The sequence below is a fragment of the Barbus barbus genome, assembly GCF_936440315.1.
Source record: "Barbus barbus genome assembly, chromosome: 18".
NCBI lineage: Eukaryota > Metazoa > Chordata > Actinopteri > Cypriniformes > Cyprinidae > Barbus > Barbus barbus.
In genome coordinates, this window is record NC_136746.1 from 29,228,701 (window position 1) to 29,251,450 (window position 22,750).

The window sequence follows — 22,750 nt, forward strand, 5'->3', positions numbered from 1 at the left end:
CTTCATTTTTTATGCAAATATATTACTAACTCTATAAAGCCTACTGTATCATATCTGATACATGACATTCTAAAGCACGTAAATGATCAATATGATCAAAAGTTTGCTGTTAATCCTGCCATCTACAATCTACTCCATGTCTTCTCTCGTCTGATTGACAGTTTAGAGGTTTTTACCCAGTAAAAGCTCTTTTAGTGTAATTGTACAAACGTCAAGCTCCAGCTGCTGCTTCACGCGTCTTTTTGCTGTCAAATCTTGACTGATTTTTATTAACTAAACGCAAGGATAACTTCAGTAATACTTCGAGATGAACACTTACTGGACTGAAGCCGCTTCACTTTACTTGATTCTCCAGACATCATCAGGCTTTTGAGCAGCGTTTGTTTGTTCATCTCTCAGTCATCAAAGGATTGCATTACTTTATGTTTTGAGCATTTAAATCTCATTTTACTAAAACATATTATTGGAGATATAGAGTGACTGCTGGCAGTTATCATCATTTTATGCAAGTATCTGCTGTACTGTTATAAAGATCTCATTGATTTACATTACATTTTTGGCCATATAAATATCAGCATCTGCACCAAATTACATATTTTTATCAGGCTGGGCCTCTGAATAAAATGTAGCTGTTTTTTCACACTATATTAGTGTTAGCCTGATGTATCAAAACATGACTCAACAACAACAAAAAAAAACCTAAAACATTATATTTTGTCTAAAATTGTTCTTATTTTATTGTTTAAGGTTCAATAAACTCTTTCATTTAAAAAAGGGATTTTCATATATCAGGCTGACAGCAATTCTTTTAATCTTGAGGTGAAATATCACCTGGGCATGTTATTTACAGGTTTCTTTAGATAAACATGTACAATGCTTTATAATAGAGCAGCGTGTAGACTTGTAAAATCACCAGTAATTAAGATGTCAGTGGGTAAAACTGCACACAAAAAAAGTCCCACTAAAGCAGGAAATGGTGTACAAATGGACAAATAATGTAGCCAGCTTTTCAGTGGCAGTGAAGGAGATAAACAAGCTATTAAACTGTGTCACTGCCAGATACATCTGCATAAAAGCCTTCTGGTGGAAAATGTGACATTCAGGAAAAAAATGAAAAACTCATATTCATAGGTGCAGTGGCTCACAATAAGAGGTGCGATGTCGACGTCTGTATTCCTCATGAGGAGCTCTCGTATCTGCTCACACTGAAGACCCTCCTGTGTCACGTACTTGGACAGTGTCCCGTGAGGCCTGTCATACTTGCAGGGCATGATGGAGGTGAGGTCAGGACCGCTGGCATACAGGTAAAACGCCTCCGCTGTGTCAATTCTGGAGCCTAAAACAACCAATAACCCGTTTACTTCGGCACGCCATTTTTCATTTATGAATATGTTATAAAAATATAGCCTAACATATGGAAAAATATGACTGTTTATTACTATATACTGTATTATTGCATATAAATGAAATTATTAATCGTCTGTACTGTTTTAATGAAAATACAGTAAGGGTGGAAAATATGCCTAGATTAATTTAAATGTGTCTGCATTTTTTACATAAATATCAAAAAATAAATGAATACATCATTAAAATTTTTTTTTAAATGTTTTAAGATATATTGTTGTATTTAAATGTATTTTTAGTTTTCTTTTTCATTTTATTTAGTAATGATACAATGTGCTTTTGTCACAGTTATTTTTTTTTTTAATATTGCTATTTAGACTTAATTTATTTTTATTTTAGGTTTTTTTTCTTCCAGTAATTAATGCTAGTGTACCAATTTAAAGTAAACGTATTTCTTTTAGCTGAAAAGCCAACATTTGTAATTTTTGTTTAAAGTTGTTGCTCTAATGTTTATTTATATTGTATTTTATTTCCGCTTCTTTTCAATTAACAAATGTTTCTAACAGTTCTAATAGTTTCATTGATGCCACTTTTTTTTATTTTTTATTTTTATTTTTTTCTTTGTCCATTTTACAAAACGTTTTCAAAATAAGTTTGTCCTGATAAAAACCGTTGTCTCATGACAACTATTAGTAGCAACAGAACGGCTATTCTGTTAAGAAAAGTGTTTTGTGTGGATGGAATGTGGAGAATGTGTGGGTCACGTACAGAAACCTCCAGCAGCAGGAACATCCCACTTTACCAACAACATCACTTCTATACTTTTGTCATTTCACTTTTTTCTATTATTTATTTTAAATATTATATATAAATATTTATTTGAAGTTATTTACACTAATCTGTTTCAGCTGTCTTTCATTTAACAAATGTTTTTAATAGTTTTATATTTTAATAAAAAATCTGATTGTTCTGATGAAAAATAAAAACACTGTAGGGAAGATCTTATGGGAACTGGTTTCATACCATTGAAGAGCAGCAGGGTGCCCATATCCCAGAGTGCACTTGGGCTGGCCTGCTCCTCTGAGGGGTGCTGATAGTGTCCAAGCATACAGTAGGTCTTATTACTGTCTGATGACAAACTGGGCTTCCTGGGCAGAGTGAAGTGTAGCGAGACGTCACACTTCCTGTATGTGGCACAGGAAGGCTTGATTAAAACATGATACTGATTGTATGAGGAACTGATGTCAGTAAGCCCTGGTTGAACTGTCCCTTTAAATCATCCACCAACCAACTGCAGATGCAGACTCACCTAATGCCGCCCACCCAGAGGGTCAGCTGACCGTGGATGTTCTTCTTGCCCTCGGGCTGCTGCGAGTACGTGAGAGCCAAGTGCTGCCACATGCCTGCCATCAGCACGCCGTCTCCAGACTCCGCCTGGGCCAGCAGACCCGCCTTCATCTCATCGTTTGGATCGATGCAGATCCTGAACTCACAAATGAAGAGCCACTTTAGTAATACAGCACTGAAAACATCTACATTTTGTGGCTTGTGCAAGGAAATGGTCAGCAGCAGGAAGATCCCAACTTTGCACAAATAATCTTTCCATGAGCACATACAATGACATCTCCTTTAGTTTCGGTTTATTTTTCAGTTAGTATGTTGGAAACAAGAAGTCTCTTTTTTTTAACAAATTTTTAATGAATTAGTTTTTTTTTTTTTACTTTTTTATTACTATTTTAGGTTTATGTTTATTTCACTTTTAATTTATGTTTTAGTTATGTCGGAAAAGAGAAGCCAGAATCTCAAAACAGCATTCACAACCTATTTTCCTTCCAAAACACGATTAAGTAAATTTTTCCATAAGAACTTGATTAGATGGTCTAAAAGTGCTGTTTTATACAAGAATGGAGTTATAGCTGAGTGACATTTTTCAGTGGAACATATACTGGCCTCCTGAAACACCACTGTCATCCACTTTAGTGGAGTCTTTTTGAGGGGAAAATGTCCTTGGTGCAACTTTACACTTTTTGCCCCGTCACTCACCTGAAGGTAAAGGCTCCGGTGGAGATGTTCACCCACACCTGAAGCATCAGTGCCTTAGAGCCCATGGAGAGGACATGGAGGAGGCATCTGTCCGTCTGCTGCTCCGTGACATGAGCAGGACCATGCAGGGCCTCCTCTGCCAGAGACGCCTCCTCTTCTGCAACACACAGCCAAACTAACTCATCAAAAATGTTTCAAACAGTTTAAGCACTGAAATTACTAAAGCTAAAACAAATTGTCCATAATTGAAATAAAGCTAAAAAAAAAAAAAAAAAGAAAAAAAAAGTTGCCTTGGCAACTAACTAAAACAAATAAAATAAGTTCAAGTATTAAAATTACAACTGAAAAATCACAACAATATTACTAAAATTAAAATGAAAACTGAATACACAAAATGACAAAATTAAAAGTATTCAAAATATTAATAAATACTATAATCTAAAAAAAAACACTAATCTGCATTATACACATATATAAAGCTCTTCTTACCCTTCTTGTAACGCCCGTCCTCATCCTTCCCCGCTCGTACCCACAGTGAGGCACTGAAGCCACTCGCCATGTGAGGCCAGCAGTTCTGTCCCACCAGAGGCAGGTGGAAGGGTGCCGTGTGCCAGGGAGAGCTGCACAGATGAGCGGGCCTGCTCACGCCTGCTTCACCACGGCCCAGAGGTAATTTACCCCTTAAAAGAGTGTTTACTCCACCCTTACCACCAGCTGTCCCATTAGGCCTCGTCCCAGGGGAGGAGCTCAAGCCAGGGACCCCTGCACCAGGGATCATGGGAAAGGACATGAAGTAGAGCGGCTCTGTGTCTGCATTAGCCTCCACAATCTGAAGCAAGCCTCTCAGCAAGATCTCCTACGGATGATGGAAATAAAATAAAGATTTCTGCATTTCAAGAAGAAAATGAGTGGTTTTTGCTTAGTTTGCAAAATTTGAGGTTTTATTCATATCAGGGTTTCCACAATATCCACATTGACCGCCACAAACACACACACACGAGCTCGGCTTTAGCACTTTATTTACCAACTTTTAGTGGCTTTTTTCCATAAAAGGTACATACTGACAAACCTACTGACTGTTTTGGATAAACCTTAGCTATCGTTCAGTTGGAAGATTTGGCCAGTACTGCAATGCATGCAGTTGGCCGTACCGCAGCAGACTCCTCAGTAAATGAGTACAAACCAGCATTTCCATTTCCTGTCGCTTACTGACTGATGGGCTTTTAAATATGAACATCTTGTCTGTTAATATGCACATAGTTTATTTGTTACTCAGATGCAGGCACTACATATATTTGCTCTATATACTATGTGTGTGTGTGTGTGTATATATATTTTTTTAATTTTTATTATTATATTTTTTTGGGGGATGCATCGATATCAAAATCTCACAATATGATAATATCTCTTCATATAATATGAAGTCCACGGTACAATATTTATTGCGATACTAAAAAAAAACAAAAAAAAGACAAATGAACAATTGGGGAAAAAAACTAACTTTTGTACATTTTAAAGTACATTAACACTTTCCACTCTGCGGGCTATTTTGGGGAATTCCGCCTGCATTTGGCCTACCCAAATTAAAAAGCTTCCCATGCCCACATGCAGAGGTGTATATACAAACGTTTGGTATCATTTTAAAGGAAACCTTTTGGAATTACATAAAACACTGTTGAAATTGATTAAAATTATTGTATATATTGTCTGTGTTATAATAAAGACAAAAAAAAAAAAAAAGAGGCGCTTCTTTTTTTTATTTTTGTAAACTGAAATTTGAAAGTGTATAACTCAGGCCCTGAGTGCCTCAGCTCCCTGCAAACAATTTTATTTGTTTCCAACACATGTCAGCAAGCACAGGAAAAAGGAAATTTGTTTCGATCATAATCTATGCAAGAGTTATTCTATTCCAACTGTAATACTGTATTCCACTAAAGATAGCGTGCGTTTCTGAGGTATAGACTCTGACTTATGACTCCCTATGGACCTTCATTAACACAACGGTGTGAAAAGCACATTTCACAGGGACATTAGCGATACTCCAAGACATCAATACAGTAGATGCCAAGAAAAGAGCCAGAAAATACAATGAATAGATACAACAGTTGAGCATAAATAAAAAAAACAACACTAAATGCAGTATGTTAAATGTTGAATATACAAGGAAAGGGGCAGGATAAATAACTAGCCAGCTAGATTTCCCACAAGTGACTAGGTGATCACTGAGATTATTATTGTAGAGCTTTATATGTAGATTTATTCTGCATCTTCAATCTACAGTATGCCAAAGCCACAAAGTATTGAGGCAATAGTAGAGGAGGCCTGGCAAATCAAAAACTGGCAAGGTGCATAAAGAAAAACTTGAACAAAGAGAAAGATAATGAATTTCTATCAGCGTTGACAAATCAAAGGTTGGCATTAATAAAAGCACATTCTGACACTGTGTTAAAAATAAACCTGTTTCCAGGGTGTTTGATCACACTGATCGCATTTGCATTGTGTAATTTCAAACCCTTTCCTTTTCTCTGGAAAGAGGAAAGGGTTGATAGTGTTTTTGGCCCACAATACCTCATTTAAATGCTATGTGAGGTTGCACTTACAGTGGGCGGAGTCTTCTCCAGGAAGAGGCGTGTCAACAGGGCGAGCTCCTCTGATGTCATCCTGTCACTCACCATGGCAACAAGCAGCTCCATCAGTATTGTCTGGCACTCTGCATAGAGCAGTTAGACCAGTGTTTAAGGCTAATTAACATGGCTCAGCATGATCAGCTAAACAACACTTTTTTTTTTTAAGTCACCATGAAATTAAAATGAACAATTCCTTTCTTTCTTTCTTTATTGGAATATTGCAGTATTTACTATAAATTGTACTATAAATAATGTATCTGTGCACCTTACTATTACTTTTTTAATTCATGCCCTCGTTATCAAAAACATAAATTTCCCAATAATCTCAACTATATATATAAAACCATAAAAATGATTAATAAAATTCTTTATATTTATAAAATAAATTTATATAAAATACATTTGTATTTCTAACATAATATTTATCATATTAATTTTTAAGCAATATATAATATTAAAATATATATATTTTAAAAATCTACATAAATCATTTTTATTTGTTGTACTGCCTTACATTACATTTGAGTTTATTTATTTATTTTTAATTTGTTGTATTGCAGTATTTTTTGTGCAATACAGTAAAATACTGTAAGAAACCCCTTTAGAATAATGAGAATTATGATTTAACTCAAAAGTATTATGACAAAAATCTGGGCACATTGCAGTGATGATAATTGAAGGAAATATGCATAATTTAAGTATAAATAATAATATACACCTTTATAGGAGGCATCTGATTGGCTGAGAATGTTCTGAAATCCAGTGAGAATAGCTTTCACACCACCCTGATAAGAGATAAAGAGCATGACGGATCACATTTCCTCATAAATACAGTAAAGATGTGCAAACCATTGTTGACAAGTGGACAAAGCAACAATAAATCACAATACTTCATAAAACCTATAAAGATGTCTCCAATAAAAAACAAAGATCTCTCGAAATGCAGCTGCAAGGCTTAAAATTCAGACTGTTCTTTTAGAGAAGATCTCAAATTCTTAAAGGTTTACATAAGGTCATCTTGCTCCTGCTACATAGATTCTTTGGTTTCAAGTAGGGGTGGGCGATATGGAAAAAAATATCATATCACGATTTTTTTTTTTAGAAATATCACGATTCACGATTTTATCACGATTCTTTGTCACGTTAGTTTTACTATTTTGGTTTTACAAGTTGTCTGAGCATTACAGCCAAACTAGAAAGACAAAGCCTTTCAAGGTAACAAAAAAACAAACAAAATCTGTCATTATTTTATCTTTCTTATTAAAAAAATAAGAACAAAGATAGACATTATAAATACACATAATATACAAATAAAACAAACAGTGCTTTATTTTCAGGTACAATAGGTGTATTTAGCAGAGCAGTCAATGAAATTGAATGAACAAATATAAAAATAAAACACTAGATAGACTGATTCCTAAAGCAACTGTATTAAAGTTTTTCAGTCAAGAATAGTGAGTGATTTTTCTCTTTGTGTTTTGTTAACGTTAAATGAATAGTTCCCCCAAAACTAAATAGTCATCTGTCTGTCAATTCTGTCATAATGTTTTATTTTTATACCATCATTTACCTCAAAAGTTGTTTTAAACCTGAATGAGTTTGTTTCTTCTGCTGAACAAATGCTATTTTGAAGAAGGTGGAAAACCAAACAGTTGCTGGTCCTCAGTGACTTCCATAGGATTTTTCTTTCCTACGATCAAAGTCAATGTGGACCAGCAACTGTTTGGTTACCCTCATTCTTCAAAATATCTTCTTTTGGGTTCAGTACAAGAAATTAATAGAGGTTTGGGACAACATGTGAGTGAGTAAATAATGACAGAAATTTAATTTTAGGGTGAACTATCCCTTTAATGACAGTCGACAACATGTTTAGTGTCCTGTCCCTTTAAGTGAAGTGAAGTGACATTCAGCCAAGTATGATGACCCATACTCGGAATTCGTGCTCTGCATTTAACCCATCCAACGTGCACACACAGTGAACACACACACACCGTGAACACACACCCGGAGCAGTGGGCAGCCATTTTATGCTGCAGCGCCCGGGGAGCAGTTGGGGGTTCGGTGCCTTGCTCAAGGGCACCTCAGTCGTGGTATTGAGGGTGGAGAGAGCGCTGGACATTCACTCCCCCCACCTACAATCCCTGCCGGCCGGAGACTCGAACCCGCAACCTTTGGATTACAAGTCCAGCTCTCTAACCATTAGGCCACGACTTTTAAGACCTGCACGCATCTAATATAAAGGCAGGCATCCGTTTCTCTCTTAACTATTTACTTTCCTTTTAGAGATAACCAACTGAGTCTGTATGTAAACCTTGTGTGTTTTGACAGTATTAGCGCAAAAGATAACTTAGTTCAGTAATCAGGCGCTGTTAGACAGGCTTTTTAGTACGCGCACTTCTGGTGTATGCGCTCAGCGAATTAAACATTTAACCAGCAAGGCTTGTATGCAAATAATGTACTTTTGCGATCGCGAATAAGTGCAGTGTCCTGTCAGAGTAACTCTACTGCTGTATGTCGTGTTGTACAGTATATAGAGACGGAGGCGCCAGAACTGTATTTGACAATGTACGCTGCAGCACGATACTTCTTCAAAAGCAGATCGTGGAGACATTTTTATCGTCCACGATCAAAAATCGTCATATCACACACCCCTAGTTTCAAGTATACTCTTTCAACTGGTTACTGGAACAAAACTTGCTACCAATTGAAGGTAGGTAACTTAGACAAAAGGTCTTCTGGAATAAGATATGTCACTGTGTAGCATCAATATGTAATCGCATACATAAATAAATCAGTTTGGCATGACATAAGAGTCTGACCTGCTGGTAGAGCAGCGCTGCGTTGTTGTGGTGGCCTTTCACGGCTCCTAACAGGCTCTGCAAAACATGGCCCAAAACCTCCAGGTCTGGAGATCCACTGGCTAACAGCTGCAGCTCCATCAAGCAGATCTCCGGGAACAGCAGACGGCCGTGGCCGGAGCCCTGAGGCACTCCTGCCATTCCTAACGTACATTCCCCCGACGAGACTGCAGCCTCCACCTTTATCCCTGTCACAGGAAGACAGAAAACAGACTATAAACAACACAATAATAATATTAATATAATAATAATTGGTGGTGCTGCAAGAGTGCATATAGAAGGACTGAAGAGCAAGTACTGTATGTACAGAGGCTGCTCACAGTGCTCAGAGCTCCAGCTCAGTGAAATGAATTAAGCTGATGGAGGTGCCACACACTGGAGAACCCACATGATTTAACTGTGGACTACCCTGCAGCTCTTTAAGCAAGATCTGGGTGCTTTTCGTTAATGAAGTTCTGCCTCACACACACACAAACAAACACATGTGCATATGCACACACAGAGCACTCTCTCGCAAACATGCATTGAAAGACAGAAAAGTAGACAGACAGATAGATATATGATTAAATGAACGATAGAATGATAGAACGATAGACAGACACAGACATATACAGACAGATAGATAGATAGATAGATATAACAAACGATCGATTGATAGATGGAAAAAGAGAATTATAAAAAGACAATGGAAAGACAGATAGACAGACAGCCAGCCAGATATTTAAATGATTAAATGAACGATAGAAGGATATAACAAACAACTGATTGATAGCCAAAAAAAAGAGAATGATAAAATGAACAATAGAATGATAGAACGATATACAGACAGATATAGATAGATGGATAGACAGATAGATAGATAAAAGATTTAATGAACGAAAGAAAGATATAACAAATGATCGATTGATAGAAAGAAAAAGAATGATAAAATGAACGATAGATAGATAAATAGAACGATAGAGAGATAGACAGACCAACAGATAGACAGACAGATAATGTTAGGTACAGTATCACAAATAGATAAAACAAACAAATTAACAATCGATAGATGATAGAAAGATAAAAAGATAGAAAGACAAACATGATAGAAATAAAGACCGACAGAAAGATGGATAAAACAATAGAGAGACAGACAGTAGACATGAGTGACAGACATGTTTCGTTGTCTAAATGAATGAAATGACAGTATTGTCACACCAGTGGATTAACAGAAATGATTCATCAGATGCTGAAATCAAACTCCACTACCTAGACCACATTCAGTTGTCTTTTACTGTCACAGTCAGACTCCAAACACACACCGAACTCTGCCATTTCAAGCTTTGCCTTCAGTTCCCTCCATTATAAATTAGATCAACTACAGGCCCTCGTGCGAAAGCGAGTGATCTGATCTGTGTACGTAATAGACTGGTCAAAAGCTGCAGTCACAAGACACAGCTCAACACGGTGGACTTGCATCATAGCCAAAGGAAACAATGACACCATTCTCAGGGCAAGAGAGCCAGCGCTGCATGTGACTAGAGAACAGGATCACGTACCGCTTGACCAGACGTTCACTCAGCCTACCTGATGCTAACCGGCTCAGACTGGCTCCCACATTGTAGATCATTCTAGAAATTCCCCCTGCTATCAGTTACTGTGCACGCTTTAGTCTGGCTAACTGTCATAATAATTACTTTGCACTTTCATTTCAGGATGCTAGCATTAGAATAACAAGTCTTTAAAACGAACAAGCTACACAAGATACTTTTGGCTGTAGATAATATGCACATGCACTCTACAAATAAACACAAGTGACCAGCATAACGCACACTCTCATGTCAGTATGCATGGGTGGTACTACCTTCCTCCTGACGGGTGGAGTCCTCAGGGTTACTTTCACTGTCTGCCTCATAGCCTTCCTCTTCTCCTAAGGGTGGAGCACCGCTCACCTGAGCTTCATCCACCTCCTCTGACAGATCACCTGCTGGACGTGCCACCTCCCCGCTGACCTGAGACTTCTGCACAGGGACAGAAAGAGCAGTATTAGATGGAAGGATGGATAGGAATATTAAATAACACAACGAGAAATTAAGAAATAATAAAATAAAGTAGATTAAACTTTTTATAACAAAATATTAAATGATTATTAAAAAATAAATAAAAATGAATATTATTAAAATATAAATACACAACTCTAATAATAATAATAATACTAGACTGAGAGATGCGAATAATATAAAAGCAATATAAATACAATTTATAGTTAAATATTTAATATAATAAATTAATATTTTAAATAAAACATTTAACATGATTATTTTATAATAAATATTTAATAATGATTACTAATATCTACTTTATTATTATACTACTACTAAATAGAGGGATGAATTATAAAATAATGACATTAATTGATAAATAATTAAAACATTGTCATAATTAAGTATAAAATTGTAATTATATACACACTTTATTTTATTGTTGTTATTATTATTACTAGATGGAGGGATGGAATTGTAATCATAATAATAGAGAGAGAAATCAATTAAAAAAAAAAAAAACAATCAACATTATTATTAAACAATATTATGTGCATTATGTAACACACATCATTATCATTATTATTATTATTAATGAACAATTATATAATTTAATTAAATAAAAATATTGATTATTAAACATCATATTACTATTTATGATTAAAATCTTTATTACACCATGTTATTATTATTGTTGTTGTTGTTGTTAAATCATAGCAAGCAGTTCATATATATTTTCAGTAACAAGAAATGTATCATTTTAGATCAATAGGTGGCACCAAATTTAGGAACCAATTGTATGTGTCATTATCAGGGAATTGTACCATATAAGCTTCATTTGGATATTCAAAACATTTGCTCTGATACTGCCTCACTTCCTGTTTTGTGCTGTCACTTGCACTTTCATTATGGTTTTTCTGAAGCATTAGAATAGATGTCAGAAGACGATTTTTTAATTTTTATCTTTCTAGTCCCCCCTGTTAGCCAGCACCTCCCATTTTGGGCCTCACAGCTCAAAATGACCTACCTAAATTAAAATGGTAACAGTTCCTGACAATAATGTGCTACAGACACAATTTAGGTATCTTTGGAAAGAAGACACTCTAGGCTTTACTATCCATCACCAGAGTCGATAATGCTCAAAACGATAAAAAGTTATAGACACTGAAGTGCCTTGAAAAATGTTTTACCACACTGAATGTTTTTTTTATTTCATATACAAATACAACAAATAAGTCCTGGATCAATCCAGAAATGTAATGGGTTGAAAGTCATATGTCTCATGAGTTTATATTTAAAATCTGAAGAAGATACCATGAAAAATGAGATTCCTGCAATCATTTTTTCTGAGAATATTTCTAGTCCCCCCACCCCCCTATTTGAGGAAAAATAACCACCAAATGTATTGCAGAATTATACAAACTATTTTAGTCATTATACATACTCCTGCATAGTTTTTCAATTATAAAATAGACAGAATTTTAGACATCACATACGTAATTTATTTGAGCACTAAAAAATACAATAAGTAATAAATTTGAGCACTAAAAAAGAAGAATTTGCTTTGTATGTAGTACATACTCAAGTACATGCTATGATTGCCAGACATAAACTGATATTGCCAGACATGGTCATACAGTCAGTAATCACACACTGATGTGTGCCCATACAGATGATAATCAAACAGATGGGCCATAGAGTTAATAACAGCCGATTATTGACAGCATTCACACTGATAGCGTCATACAGTCGGTAATCACATACTGATGTGCGTTCATACAGATGGTAATCATGCAGATACAGCTACATTCCCCACAACACACACACACACACACAGATGAAAAATGTTGAAGAAGAAAAAAAAAAAAAAAAAAAAAAATTATTTGTGCAAAAAGGCGATCGCTAAGTTCCGCCCCCATCAGATGACGGGTGCGTCACGAGAGAGCGCCAAATTCAAATAAAAAAATATTCCACGTATCTGTGACTTCTTTTTCAGTGGATGGTCTCATTCTGTTTGTAACACTGTACGCTACAAAACAGTGTTGTTTTTTTTACCACCAAGACGCTTCTTTTGAGCGTAATTTATTCCATAACGGACACAAACAATAACTCTAGTATGCATCAACACTACAAAGACACTATCTTTACCATTTGGTAACTAATAAAAACTTCTGTTTATTATTTGTTTATTTATTATTAAATACATGTATAAAAAAAAAAAAAAAAAATCAACGTTCAAGAATCAATGTTAAAAAGAAAAGTCCAAAATCACTCTCTTACACAAGCACACAAAGTAACCACTTCTAAATTTTAGAGCTTTCATTTCCCTACAGCACAACATGTCAGAACAACAGTAGCAAAATAGATTAAAGCAAAGCAGACTCTTACCTTCTAGAAAATGAGCTCTTTTCAGAATAATGTACTGTTGCATTGCAAAAAAAATTTAATTAACAATCCGTATAACATTGCTTCTGGTGCTGTCTTTGTTAGAGAGTCAAAGTTTGATTTCAGAAAGCTGGTAAAGTAAAAAAAAAAAATTATGATTTTGGTCACAGGACCACATCAGCTGACTGTTTCCACATAAAATATATCCCCCATGTGCCCCTTGGTGCTCAATCACACAAAAAGGCTGTTTATCCTTGTTGGCCAGAGGTCATTTTATTGCAGAAAGCAGATTTACGCATTAAAGAACTGAGGAACTCCAAAACAAATCCCTTACTATGTCCAAATGATAAGATTTATTTGGGAATTATTCTGTGATGTTTCACTACAGACGATACTACTGGGAAGAAAAGTAATGTAACAGAGAATCTACTAAGCAGTTATATAAATTAGGGTTGTTCCGATTCCAATACTAGTATCGCAAATTCCACTTGAACCCATGTACCGATCCAATACCTTTTTTCTTAAACAAGACCTAGTTATGCCCGCTAGCTTTGCTTGACGCTGCAAATCGGAAATCAATTCTTCTCCGCAGTTCAGAATGCAAACACAGGAAGTTATGCGTGATGCCACAAGCAAGTATGTCCGCAGTTTGGCAGTATTTCAGACTGGACTAACCAGCCAGTAAAATGGTGACATATCTCGTATGCCATGCTGTGATTTTGAGGGGTGGCACAAGTATTAACTACTTTAATACGAGTAACTTAATAAAGCATTTGATGCCTTTAGGACCAATAGTTTTTGATAAAAGTGGGGAAAAGTACCTCCTCAGCCACTGTACGGAAAATGATAAGGCTCAACGGTGTTCCATACAGGCTTATAATGGTGTTCCGTACAGCACGCATAACTTAAATTCATCAGCCAAAAATGGACATTTAAATGATCAACTGTGAGCCGTTTATTTATTTTAAACGAAGAAAACATCATTTAAATTAATAAGAAAGAAGAGTACCTTTTTATTTGGTTAAAATGCAAGTTAATTGCTGCTTTAAAAAGCTAAAGGATTGATTCATCTCATTCCATATTGTAAAACTAAAATACCTTTTTCAGTTTACGGTGTTAGATTTGTGGCTGCATTTGAAGTTCTTTTTCACTTAAGAAAAATAATATTACTGTCAAATATATGTCAGATAATAAAAATACTTCTAATACTTCAAAAATAGTTCATTGTACCTATCATGTTTTCTTAAGGAATAAGTCTGAAGCACACCATAAAATAATTATATAAATTCATACAGGGCTAGTAGTACATACATGTATATACAGATACACATCCAGGTATCGGATCAGTATTCGGTATCAGAATCGGTATCGGGAAGGGAAAAAGGGTATCGGAACATCTCTAATATAAATCTTGCAATAAGCAAAAAAGTAGGTTATAGAAAACCACAGCAAAAAAAAAAAAAACAGCCCTTTTTTACATAATAAATTAATTATATAGCATACAATCCTCCATATAGATTTTGTATTTAGTCACCAAAAGTTATTTTAGTGTATTTTATTTTAGAGCTTTCACTACTTTCCTTAGCTTTAGACAGCAGGCAGTGAAAGGGAACTATATGGTTGGGTGAGACAAAAGAGGAGCAATGAGATGAGGATCAGACTCAAACCTGAGTCACCCAAACGTACACCATGGGAACACTAAAGACTTATTACACAAGCAACTAGTTTACCTTGTCAGGTTTCTCCTCGATGACATCTGGACTGCAGAACATCTCATCCAGTGCCACACGTAGTAAGGAATCAAACAGAGGAACTGCTAGTTCAGAATTCACAACTCCAGATCGAGAGAGCTGATCCCGGACCTCACACAGCGTCTCATCCACAGACTGCAGCTATGGGATAGAGCGTGGGAAAATAACACTCTTTAAGAATAAGAACAGGACATAGTCACTTCAAAACGGCGATCAATAGCTCGAAAAAAACCCCGAATGAGACGCAACAACAACAACGACCCGTGTTTGCCAGTGCTTATGGGGTTTAGAAATACCCACAACTGTAAAACAAGAACACAGTCATGTTTTATACGTCAAAACTTCTGAAGGGAAATAGCGCAGACACTGGATAAGGACGTAACGTGTTGAGCGTTAGTGTACGCTATCAAATAGTATACTTTATGGTACTTTATAGTATAGCATACTTTGAAAGGCTATGCATTCGGCTGTATGAATACACAAAGCGTTCTCGACAAATCTGAAGATACATTTAGGTACGGTGACCATATGTCCTCTTTTTCCCCAGACATGTCCTGGCCGGGATTTCTAAATTGCCCAAAATGACTGGGTTTCGGCTTCGTTTTCCTATTGTTTTCATACTTGAAGGTAGTGACTGAAAAATAATTTGACCAATAGCATACAGGCATTGTACATAATTAACCAGTCGTGGCATGCAAGAAAGTGGGATCCACAGGGAATGGTCAAAGCAATACAAATACATGCACATATGTATGAGGACTGTAGAGACCATGTCAATAGGAATACAAAGCCAAAACCCGGACGTTTTAGGCAATTTAAAAATCCTAGCCTGGATATCTCCAGAACAGAGAGGACGTATGGTCACATACTTTACGGTTCTGTGTTGTTAGCTTAGTAGTACTGAAATCAATTGCCTCCTGTGCATTTAATTTGAGTAGTGACCTGTTCACACGGGACTCATTACATCCCCTTATAAGGCAGCTCACTAGGGTTTGAAACAGAGCTAGTATGTGTGTCCACTGTACCTGAAAAGATAAGTCTGGTTCAAGTCTCTGTAGGGCTGAATTGGCACTGTGGAGGCAGATTGCCAAAAGTGCCTCCAGTAGTCGGATGCTCTGGAGAGGCCATTCCTCTTCAAGCCTCAGTGTTGGGTCACTTGACTTGCTCTCGACCTGAGCGGGGCTGAAACAGTCGTGCTGGTGGGATTCCTCTCTACCAGCAGCTATCGCTATATTATCAAACTGTCCTGCAAGAACTTGAGTGGGAGAGTCAACATGAGATGGACTGCTTTTGCCCTTACTCTCTCTCTTTTTCTTTAATTTACAGTCTTTGTTTTTAGACGTGAGTTTCTGGATCACCATTATCAGTAGTCGTGAACAGACGTCTAGACCTCCCAGTCTAAAGAACTGCCTCTGGAATACTGGACTGGCCATGTACACCCAACGGCATACTGACCAAACATCGGCAGCTCTCCTTATCTGTTCTTTGGAGGGAAGAGCCACACTGTCTGGGGAAACGCAGGGTAGTCGTCCACCCAATGGTTCACTAGCTGTACTATCATAGCCTGAGGTGTCTTCAGAGTCATTTGTAGAGTCTCTGTCAGAGTCTGCCTCCTTGCTTACACATAAGAAGGCTACACACAGAAAAAGGTTGATCGTATTCAAATGCGCTTCACCTCGGTTACGCGCTACTGCAGAAAATGCACTTTTGCCCTTTGGGTGAGGGCATGCCTCTTTCAGGCCTTCATAAAACTTAGCGAGGCTCTGAGGTCCATCACCAGCCCCACGTGAATTCAGTTCCTCTACAAGCCCAAGAACAGCTTCCCTCTCCTGAGCTTCTGCTCTTTCTAGCTCATGCACAGCAGATTCCGTGTGATGGTGCCACGCATTCAAGATAATTGTCTCGAATGCTTTCAGTGCCCACGGACGAGTGCAGTCCAAGTAGATCAACTCCGTGATTTGGTTCAGTCCATTACAACTCAGGAACAGGTCCCGTACCACCCGGCTGAATTGGAAAACAAAATCCAAAGTTATAAATTGGCATCTTGGATTATTTTAAAGGCTATTTTAGGGGGCTTTCACATTAGCACTTTAATTCAAAACAGAGCATGGTTTGCATGAAAAATTGTTAATGTGAAAGCTTTCATGCAGACCTGGGAGTGCACCGTAGTATTGATCCAGAAACTACCTGTAGGAGGTGTTCAGTTGCAATGGAAATTAATGACACGGGTGATGATTTACCTTGGATACAAGTGAGAGTGAGCATTCAGTGTAATAATGCAGAGTGAGTGCAATCTGAGCAGCAAATGAATGACTCACAATCAGCTGTCTCCTCAAAAGAGACTGTTTGAAAGTAGCAGAATGGCGTTTTCATGCGATGCACATACAGTATACACAAGCGTTGTTCATTCGGCTGTACATATTTAGCACCTAATTAATAACAAAAAAAAATATTGACCCAAGTTGTGTTTTCGATCATGCGGAGTACATGTTTGTGATGGCATAAGAACTCACATGCACCAGGGTTCTACAGAATCAAGTCAGTCTTGGAGCTTTTCCACTGCATGGTACGACTCGGCACAGCTTGGCTCGGCTTGCGTTTCCACTCCAGTTTAATACTGCTTTTAGAGTGGGCGGGATTATTCACATCGCCCCCTCAAACTCACGCTGGATTCGCTCCTCGGCTATCAACGAGAGGAACATCTATACTTCCTCAACAGACCACAAAACAGCCATTCGTTGGTTGCAAAAAAAGGTGCGCTCGTTCAAAAAAGTTTTTAATAAGTTGGGTTTGATCCTTCGCTGGCTGTGCTGATTTAAATCTAAAGGGTCTGGTGTCTCGTGTCGCAAGTTCAATGACGAAGGTAGTAACGATTCTATCCGGCCAATCAGTGATCAGCAGGGTTTACACGTCACATTTTGGTTACAGTACGGCTTGCTTGGAACCTCAGCCGAGGTGGTACAAAAAAAATAAAAAATAAAGTACCAGGTGTCAGGTACTGTACCCAGTGGAAAACCCCCCAAAAGGGAGCCGTACCGTGCAGTGGAAAAGCACCATCTGAAACCAGACCATCCCTGCAGGAGGTGCCAGGAACAATCTCACTCAGATTCGGACTGCAGTAAACATGCCCAGTGTGAAAGCCCCCTTAAAGAATGAAACCAACAGTGAATTGGAAGAAAAATTAAGATAAAAAACATGGTCATACCTTGACTTTAGCAGAGAAGGCAGAGTTTGAAGATAAACCAGGAGGCAATGGGTATGGTAACTGCAGACTTGGCTACACGTAGTTGACACACCAAGTTGCTGGGCATGATGGGTTAGTTCCACACCCCGCTGAAGCACTGAATTAAAAATATGAGTGTAGAGCTGCCATTGCACTACTGCATTGCCTCGTAAAGTTAACTGGCATACATGACTGGCAATTTGTTGACTCAAATGCCAGTCTTCCCCAAACACAATTTCTTGATAGGCCTCTAAAGCATCCCACTTCCATAGCATGTCTTCAGCTCCTCCACTGGGCAGGATACCTTGGGAACGATAAGAGGGAGATGGGGACGTGGATAAGTTTGATTCTTTCTTAGGTCCATAGCCCTGCAGAGTCTCTTCAAGGCTAGGTAACTGGCTACTATCCAAAGTGCAAATGTTGCAGGAGGCAAGCTTGGCCTTTTCCGAAGGTTGACCACCTCCAAGTTGTTCTAAGACTAGTCTACTAAGGACGCTCAACACATGGGACTGGTAGCTCCGAAGTCCTGGAGCCTGAAATGCCTGGAGCATTGGTCCAATTACAGACCTTGGGTCCATGCAGCAACAGATGCCAACAGCTTGCACTCCTGCCAGTACCTGCAGCACAGCAGGACCTGAGGGTGACAGGCGCTGGAAAAGACGCAAGCATTGGTGGGCACAAGCTGCAAGGCAACAACAACGTTCGGGGTACCGTACTTCTCCGTCATCACCTTCTGAGATCTCCTCAAAAGGATTACGTTGGGCTGCTTGCTTGAAAGCGGATACCGGCAGTCCTGAGAGGTCACGGTGATGGTGCAAAAAGTGAGAGTATTCGCAGCGACGGTGTCGACGACGTGCACAAACAGACTGGTGTAGCTGCTCTGACTTGGCCCTCTTGACAGCACTGATTATCTTAAGTACATCAGCTATCAGACAACGCAGATGCTCTGATGCCTCATTGCCGACTTCTGAATCCTGAGCTTCTGCTAAGGCCTCAAGGCGCAGAGCGGTTGCCTCAAAGAGCTCCAAGCCACGGTGCTGAACAAATTCATGAACTAACTCAAGAGACTGACTGAAAAAGAAAGGGTTGGGAGCAGAGGCCTGTAAGCAACCTAGTAGTAGCTGCAGGACACCCTCCAAGAGTTCTGGCAGTAGCAAGGCACGGTGACGGTACCTTGAAAAGGAAAAATCTTCTTGTATCTCTTGCAGAGTCTTCTTTGGCCTTGGCGCAAAAGGGTCGGCTTGCTTTTCTAAACAGGTACGAATCTTTAAAGTTGCTCTGAGGAGGTCAGTCAAGCTTCGACGCAGAATATCAGGCAGTGTCTCATTTTGACCCACATCTACAAACATCAAGTGCAGAATGGTGCGTAAGAGCATCCTTTGAACAAGCGCAATTGGCTCCTCAGTCCAGCCTCCAGCTAGCTCATCGATCCCACCTCCACCACCGGGACCACAGCAGTCACCAAATTCTGTGAGCATCTCTGTGAGCGTGGGAACAACGCTGACCACCAAGCCTGGGTTATGATTAATGGTCATGTCAAATTTGCAGACTTTTTCAAGAAGAGAAAGTAGAACATGGCAAAGGTCAAAAGGAGAGTTCTCCATGCGGTTGAAGATGGAGAGAGTGGTGGGGTCTGTTAGCATGTTAGGATCTGGAGTGTGAGATACAAACAGTCTTACGTGAGGTTGGGATGGCTCAATGGTGCCCATGGCATCGAGAGTGGGATGTTGTGATGCTGGCTGTGATGAATTGTTGGACTGATGGAGTTGGCAACTAACTCGAATGGCCGAACTGTGGAATCGTCGATGTTTGCTCCCAGTACTTGTGGTCTTATCATCCGAGTTGGCTTCAGAATCTGATGTGGAAAGCTGAGATTTGCGTGCATCCCTTACAGAGTATCGCTGAGCTGTCCTACGTGAACGACGTGACTTCCAGGAGCCAGATAAACGCTTCCCAGAGTTCTGCACATCACATCTATCTTGCCCCGCTTTTTGAGGGATGGTCCTTCCCTCTCGGCATAGAAACACCTCTAGTAGTGGAGGCAGGGTGAAATCTAAGGTCAAAAAGCAGAGTAGGAAAGGAAAAAGTTTAAAGGATTGTCCTGACTATAGCATCAACTGGTTTAATCTGGTTTCATTAGAGCAAGTCATGATGACCTCGAGAGGTCTGTTTACAACACAATTACGGGAACTAATAACTGAACAATGTGGAAAGCATCTGCTAGAAAAGATTAGCATGCCTGCACAAAATACCTTAGGTCTCAAGCTCAATGAAAAGTCTTATCCTTTCCATCATCCTTTAACTGCACTGTTTCATAATTCAAGCCATCTCATGGTTTCACTTATTGTTCATGCAGGCATCTACTTAAAAATGCATGGTGTTCTTGCAAGTTCAAAGCCATCATATGCGTTATAAAAGGAATCGTGTAGAAGTATATCATCTTTCCAACTGAATGCAATGCCAGGATGTCATTTAATATTAGAACATAATTATTTAATTCGAGGTTTAAGGTGGGTTACAGTATACCTCTAGTGCATTCTCAAAATTAAGACCATTAATAGCATGCATTATTAAAGGGCTTTATAAAAGGATGTGACTCACCTGGGGCTTTTTCCTCCTGAACAGGAATCTTCCAGACCAGAGGTAGCAGAGACAACAAGAGTGTAAGCAGCTCTTCACGACAGGTCAACTCCTAAGTAAAAGGCTAAAGATTAATTCAGGATTTGAACTGAATTCTTCACTCAATCTATCCAAATCCAATCAAAAACGAAGAAGCAGATTTCTTTTCTCACTTCTGCTTCATAGTGCCCTGCCTCTCTTTGCAAGCTAATTTTTAGAGCTTTGCAAAAGATGGAAAATTGCAGACAACAAAAACTGTATCCAATGGTTTTCTTCCAACTGCTCAAGACAAATACAGGTTTTGCTGGACATGAGGTACGACAGCAAGCCTCTAAATACTGGCTCCACCCTGAGCAAGATAGCATTCCTCACAAGGAGAAGCGAAAGCACCCTGACACGTGTGAATTAAAAGCAAATACAGGGGGCTGCGTGCCACAGTGCTGTGTGACCCCAAGTAAACAAGCATCTGGTAGCATACTCATAAGCTAATTAGCAAAGTGGCTAGGGACTTATATTGACCCACCACTATATAAACTCACAGGCGATTGATGTTGTGTTGAGACATAGTTAAACAGTGCTGAGTTTAGAGAAAAGACATGATTCATAAGAAGAGAGAGAATGAAGTAGAGGCGGCAGAAAGGGGTCTGAAGAAAAACACCGGATCAAATAAACCACTTGTCATTTCCTTCGACATCATGCGAAAAATTCTGTTAATAAATAACACCAAAATTTTCAAATATATTTTAATTTATTTCAGGTAAAGTTTATTTTCAAGTAACAATTTTTTTTAATGGTTTTAGTTTGTTTTAGTCAACTATAGAAACTCTTGTCTACATGTAATATAATGCATTTGCAAACTTCCAAAACAATTAACACTCACTAGCTAGAGTCAGTTTTGCTATGTCACATCGTGTAGCTCACTTGCAGTGTGTCAACAGAGACATGGATGTCTGTATTTAGGAGCTTCACTGCTCTAAGCAAAGACTTACTTTATTGAGATTTTGATTTATGGACACTTAAGTAAATTTAAGTTAATGTATAAAGAAAGCACTTTTAAGGTCCACTGTATGCAGTATTTATGTGAATGCATGAAGCATTCAGGAAGGGTATTCAGCTCTGTTGTGACTGACATATCATCATGCTATTTCTGAACAACGCCAGCATTTGGCCATGAATTCATTCCCTAAATAACATGTCCTTTGAGTTTGACTAATACATTTCCATGACTTGTCCAGGAATTTTGCAGTAATTTTTTCCAGATATGTGCGCGACAAGAAAATAAAAATGGACACATTCTGCATTGTATTTTTCCATTACGTTTTTCCATACACATCAATCATGTGTGCAGTTAAAACAATCTAATATGTGTACTGCTTTATCCCTGCAAACCCTAACATGAAATCTCTCATCTTTTTTTTTTTAACAGACCAGGTTTATTGAACCTTTTGACAAAAATGCAATAAAAAAAAAATTGCATTGCATTAAAAAAAGTTTGCAGGCATTTTTTTTGTAAAGTATCTTACGCATAGCAGGTGTTTAAGGCTCATATAATAAGATATAGTGAGAATATGGAGCTCATCGAGGAGGAATAAAACAGTTCAATTTTATTCAGAGGCCCAAATTGAGCAAAATATTAAATTTGTTCAAATGTTCATTTGGCCAAAAAGTGATGAAATTCTGACAGCTTGTAATGTAAATCAATGAGATCTTTATAACAGTATGAAAGATACTTACATAAAAATGATATAAATATCAGTCGCCATTCTATATCGCCAAGAATATGTCTTGGTAAAATGATTTTTAAATAGTTTGGTAGTCAAAACATAATGCAATGCAATACAATGATGATTGAGAGATGGACAAATAAACATTCCTTGAA

At 38.1% G+C, this 22,750-nt stretch overlaps 1 protein-coding gene across 1 annotated transcript in view; it reads right to left on the minus strand.

Annotated features, from left to right (window-relative positions):
• The window catches only part of LOC306883857 (lysosomal-trafficking regulator-like), a 90,783-nt gene that overhangs the window by 46,355 nt on the left and 21,678 nt on the right, over nt 1-22,750 (minus strand). Inside the window, exons 4-16 of the mRNA XM_079439345.1 lie at nt 20,854-20,944; nt 18,235-20,305; nt 16,055-17,033; nt 15,009-15,170; nt 10,716-10,872; nt 8,834-9,060; nt 6,733-6,799; nt 5,988-6,097; nt 3,877-4,243; nt 3,388-3,544; nt 2,654-2,827; nt 2,368-2,528; nt 1,146-1,336 (exon numbers count right to left, since the gene is read on the minus strand). Of these exons, the coding sequence (XP_079295471.1) occupies nt 1,146-1,336; nt 2,368-2,528; nt 2,654-2,827; nt 3,388-3,544; nt 3,877-4,243; nt 5,988-6,097; nt 6,733-6,799; nt 8,834-9,060; nt 10,716-10,872; nt 15,009-15,170; nt 16,055-17,033; nt 18,235-20,305; nt 20,854-20,944 (4,914 nt within the window). The remainder of the gene's footprint in view (nt 1-1,145; nt 1,337-2,367; nt 2,529-2,653; nt 2,828-3,387; nt 3,545-3,876; nt 4,244-5,987; nt 6,098-6,732; nt 6,800-8,833; nt 9,061-10,715; nt 10,873-15,008; nt 15,171-16,054; nt 17,034-18,234; nt 20,306-20,853; nt 20,945-22,750) is intronic.